Source organism: Parasteatoda tepidariorum, chromosome 10, assembly GCF_982258835.1.
Source record: "Parasteatoda tepidariorum strain Cologne lab strain chromosome 10, Ptep-v5.0, whole genome shotgun sequence".
Taxonomy (NCBI): Eukaryota; Metazoa; Arthropoda; class Arachnida; order Araneae; family Theridiidae; genus Parasteatoda; species Parasteatoda tepidariorum.
The window spans coordinates 98,699,242-98,714,734 of NC_141764.1; the positions used below are offsets into that span (position 1 = coordinate 98,699,242).

The 15,493-nt window shown below is 34.7% G+C and overlaps 1 protein-coding gene across 2 annotated transcripts in view; it reads left to right on the top strand.

Annotated features, from left to right (window-relative positions):
- Positions 1-1,333: 1,333 nt before the first annotated feature.
- LOC107437770 (transforming growth factor-beta-induced protein ig-h3) overlaps positions 1,334-15,493 on the top strand; it is a 29,174-nt gene continuing 15,014 nt past the window's right edge. The window contains exons 1-5 of one of the 2 annotated variants that reach the window (XM_087153463.1): positions 1,334-1,522; positions 2,372-2,551; positions 3,001-3,151; positions 3,457-3,591; positions 5,651-5,863. In XM_087153463.1, the coding sequence (XP_087009589.1) occupies positions 1,385-1,522; positions 2,372-2,551; positions 3,001-3,151; positions 3,457-3,591; positions 5,651-5,863 (817 nt within the window). In that variant the 5' untranslated portion in view covers positions 1,334-1,384. The remainder of the gene's footprint in view (positions 1,523-2,371; positions 2,552-3,000; positions 3,152-3,456; positions 3,592-5,650; positions 5,864-15,493) is intronic. The other variant, XM_016049871.4, reaches the window with a different exon arrangement.

Below are 15,493 nucleotides of genomic sequence, written 5' to 3' on the forward strand. Positions count from 1 at the left end.
CTTGAATCGATAGATCGATTACACGATCGATCTCTGTGATAGTACCCCTAAAGGCATTGATTTATTATAAGAACTTGGAGTACTTTGTGACGCCGTCAGATTTAGCGTACACCAGTCACCAATTTTCTTGTTATCAGTAAATGTTTTGAAAGATTTTACTTTCAAAACAGTTGACACGATTTAAATACCATGCGTGACAATCTTAGAAGTAGGGTTCTTTTTACCCAGTTAAAAGCTTCTTTCTCTTTCCAATACGGCTATAATTAAAGAAGCCTTCTAGTTTAAATATTCCTAAACCTATAGAAGGTTTTCAAAATTGCTGGTATTAAAACTGGACAGAAATTATAAACTTCCTTTCCTCATTTTGCTCTATCTGAACTTTGCTTGACTAAAAATGACGCAATTTATGAAAGCTTCAAGTATGATTTTTCAAATTGGGTCAACAATTTTGCTATTTAAAATCTTCCAAAACATTTGCTTGCTAACAGAAGAAACTGTGTCAATTTAGTTAGCATAAAAGTGCTTCTATATTTTTGTCCAGAGCCAAAGTGGCTAAGGGAATAAAGCATTCACCTCCCAGCGACAGCTGGTCGTTACGAATTCAGCATCCGGCTCGTACCGACCACAGTGCTGACGTAAAATATCCTCAGTGGTAGACAGATCATGGGTTAAAATCCCCTTGAAGTCAGAGGTTTTCCTCTCCATGTGAAGCAAATGTGGGTTAGTTCCATCCAAAAGTCCTCCACAAAGGCGAATTTCTTCCAATACTGGATCCAGGAGTTTCCTTGTCTTCTGGAGTGGGTTCAAAATTACAAGGCTACGCAGTTGAACATTAGTAGTCGTAAACCCAAAATTGGGTCGCCTGTACAAGGGCAGTTACAAAACAAAATAAAACATTGTAGCAAATTAACCTTTGTAGAGTGTTTTTTTACGCAACTAACACACATTTTCGTTTTAGGAAAATCACGGAAACTTTCTGTGGTTAGCTCACCGGCAAGGGGATTCTAACCCCCGATCCTTCGACCAGTAATCTTTTCGCGTTGATTCTCTCAAATCTGTAAAAAAAAATTACATCAAAATTACAAGGCTACGGAACATTAGCAGTAAACCCAAAATTGGATCGGCTGTTCAATGACGGCAATAAAATAAAAATGAATAAAATATATTCTTGTCCAATCCTTGAATGTGCCTAGTATTAGAGCATGATTATGCTTAACTTTTAGACATCATTGTAGTTCAACTTTCGAAAAAAATTCTGCCGACTTTAATCATGGATCACTTTGAAAAAAACTCTTCTAGAATGATAGTACAATTAAGTCATGCTTATCATCAATTCTATTGATTCACAGTTGATTTGAAGGATCTTCTGCCGACACTAAGAGGTATGGGTGCTCTGGAAATGGTGGACATCGTGAAAGAAGTGGGAATGAAAAATGTCCTCCATTCTGGCAATTTCACAATTTTCTGTCCTCAAAATGCTGCCATGGAAACCTTTGTTGAAGATCAAGAATTAATTTCTGAAGTGAGTTCACTTTGTGGTATTGTCAGTCTAGCCACATTCCAAAAAAATTTAAAAACTAGTAGAAAAGGATGAGGGAAACAATATGTTTTAATCAATTAACATTGAAAAAAAAAAACTATTTGTAAATTTAAATATTCTTGTAGTAAAATAAATTCTTAAAATTGATGTGAAATGAAAGTCTGCAAAATTTACGACTAACTCAATAAACATTTGTCTTAATTTTTTTTAATTATTTCTCTCCTTTGATCTTTTTTTATTTCCATTTTATAAAGTTTTCTGCTATATAGATTGAGAAATATTTTTATATCTCAATTTTTGTATCTGTTCATAACGTTTAAAAGCACTAGGCTTGAAAATAACCACTCGCCACGTGGCGAGTCAACAGAAAAAGTGGTGGTTTAATTTAAATAAACAATTTGTTACTTTTTCTTATCGTTTTTTTAATAGTTTAATGATAAAAGTATGTCAATGCTGAAAGACTCTAGAAAACAGAATTTTCATAAAAATGCCAAAATATTCCCATTCAAAATTTTCATCCTTCAGAATCCATCAATTTGTGATGGAAAGTTTCAGATGGACGGAGAATTCTCTAACAATTCACATATTTCAAAGTTGTAATGTAAACGTCAAATGTCTTTTACTTCCCCGAATATTTTTAAATAAAGTTCATTAAACTCAGTACGTTTAATTAAGTTTTGTTACATATTTACATTATTTTTATTGTTGACCTAACTTTTTATAGCAGCAGATTATTTCTAATATAATTTCCTTCTCTTCGACAAATAACCTAATCCAAAGAAGAAGAAAAAGCTACTTTCTGTATATTTTGATTGTATATCAATGTTTCAGAATGAAGTCGTGAGAAATTATAATTTTAGAAGTCTTAAAAAGAAAACATTGAAGAATCTAATCAAGAAACACATGGTGAAAGGATTTTTGAAAATAGATGATTTCCACGACGAGCAGAAAATAGGAACAGAAGATGGCAACAATCAAACAAGAATCAACATCTATTATGTCCCTGAAAAGGTATCCATTTCAAATTTCCTAACAATTCAAATAACAGTAACAAAAGAAAATCGGCTATTTCATCATAGATTGGATTTCTGATCTATAAAAGAGATAGCGAATATTTGTCAGATTAACAGTTTATTCTTTACACTATGCAGCATAAATGTAGAGTAAGGGAGGAGGTACACTATTCACAGAAATTTTTCCGCACTTTCATGATAAGCTGGCATCTTTAGACTTAACCATCCTGTTCAGAAACGTAAATAGCGGAAAATTAAAATTTGAAGAAAAGTAATAGCAAAATTAGAATAATCTATGAGAAAAAAATTTGCTTAAAACTTTAATCTAAAAAAAAAAAACATAACAGGAGCCATTATAATCGACGTGTATATTTTTCTCTGTTTCATAAATATTAATCTATAATCGTTTAAAATTTCAAAGAACAATTCTCAATTTTTCCATTGCAGGTTGTCACAGTAAATTGTGTGCCTATAATAACAGCTGATTATTTTGCGAGAAATGGAATCATTCATTTAGTTGAGAAAGTTCTACCAAAACCTATCAAAACGGTCGCCGACATTATTGCGGGTGATTCTCAGTTCTCGGTCTTAAAAGGAAGTAAGTCTCAAAAGGAATTTGTTTTACGAGTTTGTGTATGTTACTTTGAATGTCTTTAAAAATAATTAAAACATCTGCTGGCATTGAACTAGTGTAAGATACCATGAAGTTATAATAATATCTTCACCAAAAAGTTTAGATGGGAAAGACTAATTTGGACAAGTTGATTTTACTCCTGCTCAAATATTACTCTTATTTTTGTATAGTAAAAAAATATAAATGATATTTAATATAATAGATATCATAATTATATTTATACGAATGCTATAATTATTACTATTAATATTGTATTTCCATTATTTCAGTGTTGAGTCGCGCCGGGCTTGTACAAACATTAAGAAATCCAAACAAGACATTCACTGTATTTGCCCCATCGGATTCAGTATTTAAACGAGCACCACAATCTAAAGAAGAAAGAAAGAATGACAGATGCACATCAAGTACGTTAAATATCACATTTTGAAACAACTCAAAAACGATTTCTATTAACCGCTTCAACATTGATAGTAACTCCCTTTAACGGTAGATAGCAGATAGTTTTTCAAACTAAATTTAGTGGTGGCAATTTCGAGTTAAAACTGAATGATTACTCTTTAGGAATTTAAAGAATTGTTACAAATAAGAAGACGATCTGGATTACTTGATTTATTCGCATAACACCATCTCAAATAAAATTTACCTGAATAAAATTTCTAACCTACTAGACTTCTAAATGTTAGTTTTTTTTTTTTAAAACATAACTTTTAGCTTTTACGATAACTTACTACATTATTAAATTTTTTTATCGCGTTGAATGCCATTAAGGTCACCGGTGACCGACACCGAGTTTGTTCGTAGCGCCAAGGGGGTCACCGGCGAAGCCAAGATTGTTAGAAACACATCATTGGAGTAAATTTTTAATTTATTAATACTAAAATGGATCGTTACTAAAATGGTTTGACGAAATTAATGCAATATCGAACACGCAAAAATAGTTTTATTTATATACACAGAGATGCCAACTTGCTCCGGACAACGAATAAATATTTTCAAGTGGTAGTTCAGTGATTCTTGGTTTAATCAATTCAATTTAGTAGATTTCTAGCCACCACTATTTCTAAACTATTCTTAGGTTTATATTATTCACCACTTTTTCTCAGGTATGCGATGTTAAACCCTTTAAAAAACTAGTAAAATCTGTCTATTATTTGCAAATTTAGTTTGTATTTAATTACCGTTTGGCCAGACGGGCAAGCCATACAAATTTAGCTTGGAATTCAACGTGTTAATGCTCATGGGAACTCTATTACTTTGACTTTTAAAAAATCATTTTGGCAAAAAAGAAAGAAATAATAATAATTATAACCTAATTTTAGGATCAAATATATGTTCTATTATTAATGGGATTCATCAAACTCTAGCGACAATTCATCAAACTCTAATTCAATCACTCACCGTTACAATTCTAGTTATCAAATTTTTGGATTTCAACGCCTGTTGTTTTCTTATTCATCGAAACTAATCCCCACAGTAAAACCACAAATAGATTTAAAATGCTATTTTTAGCATGAAGCAATGATGATAAAAAGAGTATATTCTATGAATATGTTACCGGTAATGACCAAAATTAACAGAATGTTGACTTTCACCAGTGAATGTCAACAATCGCATAGTCGCTTTGAATGTCCGAAATATTTGTTATATCCGATTTGATATTAATTTATTCGTTGATATAATTATATTTATTTGATATTTTAACAACTGTTGATTGTAGATTAGGAGAAACATCAGTGTTCGGAGTACCGGTTAAATGCATACCGAGCAGTGGTACTTGACCTTAAAAAATATTGATGTAGAGCATACCGGGCAGTGGCACTTAACTGGACCTAGTGTATATTTTACCAAAGGGACTATGTGATTGTCAACATTCATCGGTGGAAGTCAACAACCACCCATTTCTGTTATTCACAGTCACATGTCCATACGAACTGCGAATACATGATGTACAATAAAGAAAAGTTCTGATAATGAAATAATTTTGATAAAAGTTTTTACTTTAGAAAAACAATAAGTTCTTTAAACCTAATATCTTACTAGGGCAAACATTTGTCATACTTGTCAACTTTTCCCGATGATTTTTTTCCCAAGAGATAGTGAAACGAAACTTTATAGATAAGCATGGATTTTTCTACTACTTTAAATATAAAAATGAAATCTTACAAAAAATCCACATAAAGTTTGCAGGTAATTATCCTAATGATGTGATTTAGTCATTAAACTTATTTTTTAAGGATTATCGTAAATCTCTCCATTTTAATAATTATTTTTGTGTTCGATTTCTTGAAAAAAAATCACACTTTTTCATTTGCTTGGTTTATTTAACATTTTTAGAAGCTGGTATTTAGTAATTTTGAAATGAAAATTATCCTAAATTGAAATACTTAGAAAACTGTAATCACACAAATTTTCAAATGAAACCATTGACAATGTACGAAGTAATGCATGCTAATGTTTTTCAAGGACTCATGAAACACCATATCATTGATCACGTGATTTGCTCTCAAGCTATCCCTCAGTTTGCGAAGAGCTCAAATTTGATTGGAGAACTCCTGAGTTTATCCAGAAGCGAAGATAATAAACTGTACGTTGATGACATCCAAATTGTGGTCAAAGATTTAATAGCAACAAATGGAGTAGTACATGTCATTGATGGCCTGCTTTCTACAAAACAAGGTATATTTAAACATCTATACATTGTTGACAAATAAAAGAATAAAATCATAAGTTAAAATGCACAAAATGATGGAAAGTAAGCCGTTGTGTGGCTCAGGGGATAGAACGTACGTCTTCGAGTTGGTCAAGACGGATTTCGCACCTGACTGGCACCGACCACAGCGCGGATGTAAACTATCCTTAACCCCATCAGGACAGGTGATTCAGGAAAGCATTCGTACAAAGTCAGAATCAAGATGGGGGGAAATTAATCAGATGTGGTCAAACAGACAGAGTTTGAGTTCACTTTATTAAATGTTAGTTTAATCACAAATTTTAGTTCCACGTCCAACTTTACAATTTTCATCCTGAATTTAGCGATGAATTAAATAAATCACACTATTCTAAACCAGCACTAGGACTGGGCGATATAAAAAATTTTATGTCGTGATGCATCGTCAGTTTTGCATCGCGATATAGCGATGTATCGCGATATAGTATTTTTGAAATTCATTTACTTGTAAGGCGCAGAAAGTCGGATTTCTATCAAAACTTCATACTCAGATTGATATAAATCAATTTATGAATTTGACGTATATGTTTTGCTTAAGAACGATATTAATGTTATATTTTCTAAAAATGATCGCGCAAATAACGAAAGATTTCTTAGTTTAAAAATAAATAATAAAGAAATAAATAAAATTGAAATTTATCAATATATTTACCTAAGAATATAGAAAGAAAATTTAAAAAAAAAAATTCGTTAAAAAATATTTGTGCGCTTAAAGCAAAGTGCTAAATAAATTAAACAAAAAAAAACACTTTTAAAACAACACTATTTTTTATCATTATTATTTCACATAAATAATAAAGTTAAATTGAATAATTACCGAATTCTGAACGAAAAAATAAAGTAAGGTTTAATTTCTTAAAAATAAAAACAAAAGAATTATGATATTCGATAATATATTCAACTGATTATTGAAATAAAATTAAAAAACACGATAATACTCTTTAATAAAACGAAGTGCTAAATGATTTTAAAAAAAGAAGTCGCAATCGCAAACATTACTAATTTTTTTGAATAAACAAAGTTGATTGACTTATGTCCAAATCCAAAAGAGGAAAAATGAGTTTTGTTATAATTTTATTTATAAAAATGGAAATAACTAACAATTTATAAATTTAAACTCAGTAATAAAAACTCATTAAATTATAATTTTATCCAAAAAGTTTTTAATAAATTAAAATAAAGTAAAAAATAGCCTAACAAATTTAATTACTTTTTAATTTAATTCTTTATGGGCACCCTAAATTAGATTTCCGTTTGTAATAAATTCAATAATGTAAAATAATACTTAAACATATAATATCAAAATTAATTTTCACATTTAAAAATAAAAAAGAAAGTTTTGTTTAAAAAAAATTTACCTAATTAATTAAGAAACTTCTTCTTTATATATTCTTTTCAATAATAGATTACGTTCAGAACAAGATAACGATCACAAAGTCAGTCCCACTGAAAATAATCTACAAGAAACGATATCAGGTCGCGACAAAGAAGAAAAAAAAAATAAGAGGTGCGGAAACGAACATGCGAGATCACGATATATGTTCTCAAAACTGATTCTGATTCTACTGCTCATCAATCAAGGCCGTTTCAATATAACGATACGTACATCGTCTTCCTCAGCGCGAGTTGGCATCGGAACGTAAGAGATCCTTGTGTTGGATTTTGTTGAGAGCAAATCAGACTGAAAGTCACGTAGAACAAACTGAAAACTTAACTTTTATTTACATCAAAAGGAATCTAAAAACAATAAGATGTTGCCAGCACAGGAAACTCAAACTATCTAACTAATCTCGAACTCAAACCTCAACATCCTCCCCACCCTGGTCGACCTCGAGGGGGATGACCAGAGCTACCGGACGGGTTATATCGTGACCATTAACTCTCAGCTCACAGGATCTTATTTTTCCATCTCGTCCTTCATGCAAGTTCACCACTCTAGCTTTCTTCCACATGTGACGTGGTCGGACATCTTCTTGTAGAAGTACAATATCGCCAATTCGGATGTTAATGATATTGTCCTGATTACGAACTTGATGAAATGACCGCAATTGAAGCAAATATTCCTTAGACCATTTTTTCCAAAAGCAGTCGAGTAAGTCCTGCTGCTGCTTGTAGAATTTTCTTAGCTTTGTGTTGTTATTTGGGCTGGATGGAATGGCCGTTAGTTTCCGTCCTGTCAAGAAATGGCTTGGTGTTAAGGCTGTGGAACTGTCATCTTCGTATATCAATGGTCGGCTGTTCAGAGCGGCTAATATTCCAATGAGGGCCGTGGACAGACCTTCCTCGTCAAGAAGTGCTCGTCCGAGTACCTTTCGTAAACATCGCTTGACAACTCCGATAAGGCGTTCCCACCAGCCTCCCCACCAAGCCGCTCGTGGGGCGATAAATTTCCAAGTTATGCCATTTTGGGCATAGTATTGCTGAGTTTTAGCTGATGACAGAACTTGCCATAGCAGAATCAAGTCCTTATTTGCTGCATGAAAAGTGGTAGCATTGTCGGTATAGATTGTGTGTGGGAGTCCTCTGCGGCCAACAAAACGTTGTAGTGCCAAAAGAAATTTGTCTGTGGTAAGATCCGACACAAGTTCGATGTGTAATGCACGTGTTGTTGCGCAAGTAAATAGTGTTACGTAGGCTGTGTCTCTTGATTTCAAACATCGAATATTCACGGGTCCAGCAAAATCAATTCCTGTGGTAGTAAATGGAGCAGAAGGTAAAACTCTTTCAGGAGGTAAAGGAGCTTCGATTTGTTTTCTGCATTTCGCTTTGAACAGTTTGCAAGGTTGGCATTTGTGAATAACTTGCTTTATAGCTTGACGTCCTCTTAAAATCCAGAAGGTTGAACGTAACTCGGACAGGATTATACGCACACCTAAGTAATGGAGTCGTATGTGTGTATGCTGGATCAAAAGGTGGACAAAATAGTGTTTACCATCGAGCAATAAAGGGTGTCGAGTGTCAGAAGAAATGTTTGAAAATTGCAGCCTTCCCCCAAGGCGTAAATAATTATCTTCGAGAAAGGGATTGAAACAGGAAATTTTGGATTTTTTCGGCAGGGGACGTTCAGCTTTTAAGGCATTTATTTCAGCTGAGAAACATTGATTCTGTACAGTCTGTATCCAATAGTTTTTAGCTTTCTCTATTTCATTACAATTCAGTTCATGAGTTATGCGTTGCTGAATCTTACAGTTGGATACAAAACGTAGTATCCAGGCAGTCACACGAAGAAGTTTCGTATAAGAACTATAACGAGATATGTCTATGATGGGTTCTGTAGTTGCAACGTAGGAGGATTGAAATTTGGTTTTTCGTGATTCAGCTTCAACTAAAAGTTGTGTACGTGTAGACAAAACTTTGATAGGCCAAGTTTCTGGATCATGTTTTAGCCATTTCGGGCCGTGCCACCAAGATTCTAAAATCGATAACTGTGATGGAAAGGTACCACGAGTAAGATAATCCGCTGGGTTATCTGTACCGGGACAGTGGCGCCATTGTGCTGAAGTAGTGTTTTGAAGGATTTCTGTTGTTCTGTTGCAGACAAATGTTTTCCACTGGTTAGGATTTCCCTTTATCCAACTTAAAGCTACAGTAGAATCGCTCCATAGTATTGCAGTGTAAGAATTCATGTTCGTTTCCTTGCAAAAATATCGGAGTAGGCGAGCTCCTAGTAGTGCAGCTAACAATTCAAGTCTCGGAAGGGTGACCCTTTTGATTGGGGCTAGTTTATTTCGACTGCAAATGAGATGGATCTCTGTGGAAATATCATCTGCGTGACGAGCGTACAAGCAAGCACCATATGCACGTTCTGAAGCGTCGCAAAACACATGTATGATAACGTCGGAATTTTCGGAAAAGCCAATCCATCTTGGGATGCATATTTCATTCAGATAGTGTAATTCATTTATCCACTTGTGCCACTGCTGTGCTACAGATGGAGGTAATAGTTCATCCCACTGAATACCACTAAGCCATGTATCTTGAAATAATATCTTCACAACTACTGTAACTGGAGCAAACAAGCCTAGAGGATCGTAAAACTTTGACATCAACTTCAGTAGTAAGCGTTTTGTTACTGGTTCTTTACATGCTTGAACAATTTTTGTCTGCACATCAATTTGAAAGACATCACTGTTAGTATCCCATTTAACACCCAAGACTTGCGTAATATCCTTAAACGAGACGTTTTCTTGTTTCCACATATCTTTCAAAATCTTAGAATTTGTAGTCCATTTGTCTAATGGTAGGCTAATAAGTGATGTAAGTTTCTGCAGTTCTTGGTAAAGAATCAGAGCTTCAGTATCCGTAGACGTTCCGGTTACAAAATCATCCATATAGGTGTTATTCTCAACGTGTTTAGTTGCTGTAGGATATGCTTGTTTGTGTTTTGTAGCTAATTCACGAAGAGAAGCTGCTAATAAAAATGGACTAGAGACGAGTCCAAATGGAAGACGTGTGAATCGATAGGTTACAATTTTATCTTCAGTGCGGAGTCTCCCATCAGGAGTATATGTAGTATTGTACCAAATAAATCGTGTTGCATCTCTGTCTTCTTCTGCTAGAATCAGCTGCAGAAATGCTTGTCGCCCATCACTAGTGATTGCTATTTTAGAAAGTCGAAATCTCAACAATGTGGCTAAGATATCGGGAAGAAGATTTGGTCCTACTTCAAGAGCGTCGTTCAAAGATGGGTGACCTGGAGAATGTGAAGATGCATCAAAAACTATACGCCACTTAGTTTCTCCATTTGTGATTTTCTTTACTGCGTGATGGGGCAAGTAAAATAAACGTTCTTCATTATGTGTTTCTGAGACAACTTCAACGGGTTTTTTATCAATGTAATCTTGCATGTGCTCAATATATTTTTCTTTGAATTCTGAATTTGCATGCATTTTCCTTGTTAAAGATTTAAATCGTTGAATTGCGACTTCATAATTGTTCGACGAAAGTTGAACTTCTGGTTTCCAAGGCAATTTTACAACTCTTCTACCATCGATGATTTCAAAAGATTGATGAAAGTTCGTTAAGAGTTCAGAATTGTGAGGACTTATTTTTTCTTGTGTTGGTTGTATGCCAATGCTCTCTAAGTTCCAGAAATTTCGTACCACATTATCTAATTCCTGAGTTGAAGTATCCACATCAACATTATGAACCGTTGAAATGAAGGAAACTGTTGCGTGTGATCGAGTTCCACTAAGTACCCAACCAAAACTTGATGGGACCAAGGCCAGAGAATCCGACAACCTGACTGGAGCTTCAGAATTCATAACAATCCAGTAGTAATCTGCACCGATTAAAATCTCAATTGGTAAGTTCGACAATGAATCATCTGGATCAGCAAGTTTCATTCGCTTGTTTTTAGCAAAGAGTGAAAGATCCGTTGATGAAGGTAGGTGTGATGCATATTTGTTGGAGCTTTCAAATGCAGTAACATTAACTTTAGATTTGTCCCAGATACTTGATAACTGAAATTTGACTTGTCTTCGCATGTAGCCAACATTAGCTGGGGATTCGAAGGCTTGAATGTCCAAATGTCTGGTTGAAATTACTGGAAGTTTTAAAGTATCCACAAGATTAGAAGAAACGAAACTAGATTGACTTCCACCATCCAAAAGACAACGTGTCAGTTTTGTAATGCCAGTGGGCCCAGTTATGAAAACTCGTGCAGTTTGCAAATGAACGAAATTGGAAGGCGATACATCAATTTTGTTTGTAGATGTAGCCGCAGGCTGCTCATTGGTTAGAGGTTTGCATATTGATGTATGGTGTTTTCTCTTGCATTTGGCACAGACAAATTTTTCTCTTCGGGGGCAATTTTTTTTGGTATGTCCTCGGTTAGTGCACAAAAAACATCTATTACTAGTCTTCAATTTCTGTATGCGCGCGTCTATGTCCGTTACAACATTGCACTGTTGAGGCCAATGTCCGACAGTTTCACAGAAAGGACAAAAGGGTGACATTATTTTACTTTTGGTAACTGATTTAGAATTCACGTTAAAATTTTCTAAGGAGGATTTAATAGGATAATCTGGAGCAAGTGAACCTTTAATATTACTTGCAGTAATTGATCCCTCGACCTCTTCTGATAAAAATTTCATTAATTTTGAAATATCGCTTTCACCAAAATTTTCACGTTTGGCATGTACAATCCAGTTACGACAGATTTCATGAGGAAAGGCACGAAGTATTTTAGGAGCCAAAATTCTTCCGTATGATTGAGTTTTTTCTCCTAAAGCATCTAAAGCCTGTATTCTTCGATTACAATCAATATATAACTCATTTATTGCTGCTGGAGAGTGATTTTTGACAGGTTTTAGGTTATCTAAATAATCGAGATGAGCCTGTATTATTTTATCTTTATCGCCATATTTCGATTTCAAAATATTCTTTGTTGTTGCATATGTTTCTGCAGTTATATTAATTCCATCAACTATTCGTTTTGCTTCTCCATCTAAATATCCCCGCAAAAAAACATGCTTGTCAATCAGCGATAAACTTTCGTTTTTGTCGATACAGTTTTCAAAACGCTCCCAAAAACTATGGAATTCTTCAATTTCGCCGTGAAACATATTTATTTTTATTGTAGGCAACTTTACTGTAACATTTGAAGGCGAAGACGAAAAATTATTTATATTGGCAGCTGTTGGCGATGTTTCATAAATTGAATTCGTGTTCCGATTCGCTGTTCTTTTGAAATTAAATAACGCCAAATGAGCATTTTCTGTATATCTTTCGCATTCTATTATGTCTTCCTGATATTCTTCCTCATTTAAAAAATTATGTATTTCATCGTCTGCCAAGGTTAATTCTTTTATTTTATCTTGTAAACGTTCAATGTTGTATTCTTTTTCAGTTTGTGTACTAGCAGCATCGTTCAATTTCGTCGTTAGTTTCGTAATGGCGGTACGTAGCGTTGTTCGTTTGCGTTTAAATATTACAAGTTTTTCACTACCGGTAGCCATTCCAATTCAGATTTTTGACGAAAGTAATTATAAAAGGTTCAGTATGACTTACCGAGTTATTTCGGCACCAAATGTTGGATTTTGTTGAGAGCAAATCAGACTGAAAGTCACGTAGAACAAACTGAAAACTTAACTTTTATTTACATCAAAAGGAATCTAAAAACAATAAGATGTTGCCAGCACAGGAAACTCAAACTATCTAACTAATCTCGAACTCAAACCTCAACACCTTGCGTGTCTTCTATCGCTATATTGTATATCGCTATATCGTTCGTCTTCTTTACTCGACGGCTTAAATCAGATTTCTGATGCATCGCCTGGAACGAAAGTCGCTGTATCAGCCAGCCGATACAGGCGTTAAATCGATATGTCGCGATATATAGATTTATAGCCCAGTCCTACCCAGCACACAAATAAACTGCCGAAGAATTAATTGGTTATCAGTTTAATCTTTTTCCCTCGATTGATAACTTTTCATGCAGGAACAGATATGTGACAATCAGCGCGAAAGGGTTACTGATAGAAGGATTACTGCCAGCAAGGGGTTAGAATCCCCTTGTGGTGCGCTAACCACAGAAAGTTACCGTGATTTTCCTGGAAAGTAAATGTGTGTTAGTTCCATAAAAAAAAAAACATTCTACGAAGGTTAATTTGCTTCAATGGTTTATTTTATTTTATAACTGTCGTTGAACAGCTGACAAAATTTTGGGGTTACGATTAATGTTCATCGCCGTAGCCTTGTAATTTTGAACACACTCCAGAAGACAAGGGAAGTCCTGGATCAAGTATTGGGTGAAATTTGCCTTCGTGGAGGACTTTTTGAGAGACTTCGTGGAGGATACTGCACCCCAGAGCCCATGGTCAGGAAAACTGAGATGGGCACAGTAGACCATAACCCTCTATGGGCTGTCATGCCACTGAGTTTTAGTTTTAGGAGAACTTTTTGATGGTACAAACCCATATTTGCTTTACATGGAGAGGAAAACCTTCCACGTTTAGCCTGAAAGCAAGGGAACTGTAACCCATGAGCCGTCTACCACTAAGGATATTTTACGTCAGACCTGTAGTCGGTGCAAGCTGAATGTAGGTTTCATATCAACCAGTCATCGCTGTGATTCGACCCCAGTTCACCTCATTGGAAGGCGAACGCTCTATCCCCTGAGCCATCAGGACTCTCGCATTTTCAGTACAGTTAGCACATTTGAACACTCTCGAACCATTATGATTGAAACCTAGTAGATTTCATCCGATAGTTAGATCAAAAGTTTTTCAGGGTGTTTCGCCTATTTATTTATTTTGCGCGCTCTGCACAATAGTTTTCTCGTGTCACCTCTTAGGAGATTTAAACTAGCTTTTCATATTATTATTTAAAATCAGAAATAATACAGGGTGTCTACTGGTCACGGAAATATTAGTAAAACTTTTTTATTTGTCTGTCAGCTTATAAAGAATTTAGAATAACACTCAGCAATGCACCTAGTCAAATTTGGCTCAACGGTCAACATATAAAGTAGACAAATGGTCATGTTTCAAAGGTTTTGCTCTCTTTTAGTATATAGGACATAGACCTAGAGGTTGGGCAGCTCTGATGAGCAAGGCCCATCGATCAGAGGTCTATTGTACCCAAACCCTAGATCATGATTAGCGGAATGGTTTTATAGCTGAAACAAAGTTCAGCAAACACCTGACAGGAATATCCTGTAGTACCCAAGCCTTAACACAATTTTGTCCTAGATGCTCAAATCTTTGAGCAGAATACACCTCACACTCACAAAGAATGTGTCGTGAAGTTTCCTCCTCAATATGACAACCACAAAAAAAGAGGATTGGGTGTTATACTCATAATGAAGAGGTGTCTCCTGAGGGTGCAGTGACCAGGTGAGAAGACCAATGATCTTCCTCCAAGCTATTCCTGTTAAGCTAAAGAACCTCTTTTTGATCTCCACCGGAGCAGTCACGATTTAACTCCTTAGCTTGTGCCTTTGACCGTCCAAGTTGGCGTCATTGTTCATGGGCAATTTTTCCATAGAGTTTGAAAATAGATGTCCTGAAGGATGCGGAATAAATTCCTAAAGCTGGTTCAGGTTCATAGAAAATCGCAGTGGAGCCGGCCCGTGTAATTTCATCAGTCAGCTCATTGCTAGAAATACGCATACCAGGAATACTCTTATATTATAAATTCAATTCTTTGTAAAACAGGGCAACTTAGAAAAGTGGATAAGTTTAAAAGGGTGGTCAACTTGGCAGGTAACGCTGTACTATCAACGCTAAAATATAACTTATGTAAACTGATAAAAATATAGATTTTTTTTAATAAAATAAATATTTTGCACTATGTTGTTTTATCGTACAAAAATGCCAAATACATAAAGAATTACAATTTTGAATTTTTGCCACTTAGTTCATTTTTCTGTTGCACTGCAATATAGCTGTTTATGCAAACATTTAATGTTTTAATTCCAGCTCCATACTGATTAGTACCAAATACTCTATTTTACATTATTAGTGTTACAGATGACAAGTAAAGTCTCGTCTTCATAAAATTTCTCAATCTACCATAACATAATTTTATTTAGAAAGTGTGTGTAATACACGAATAGGGGCATTGTTTTACGTTAA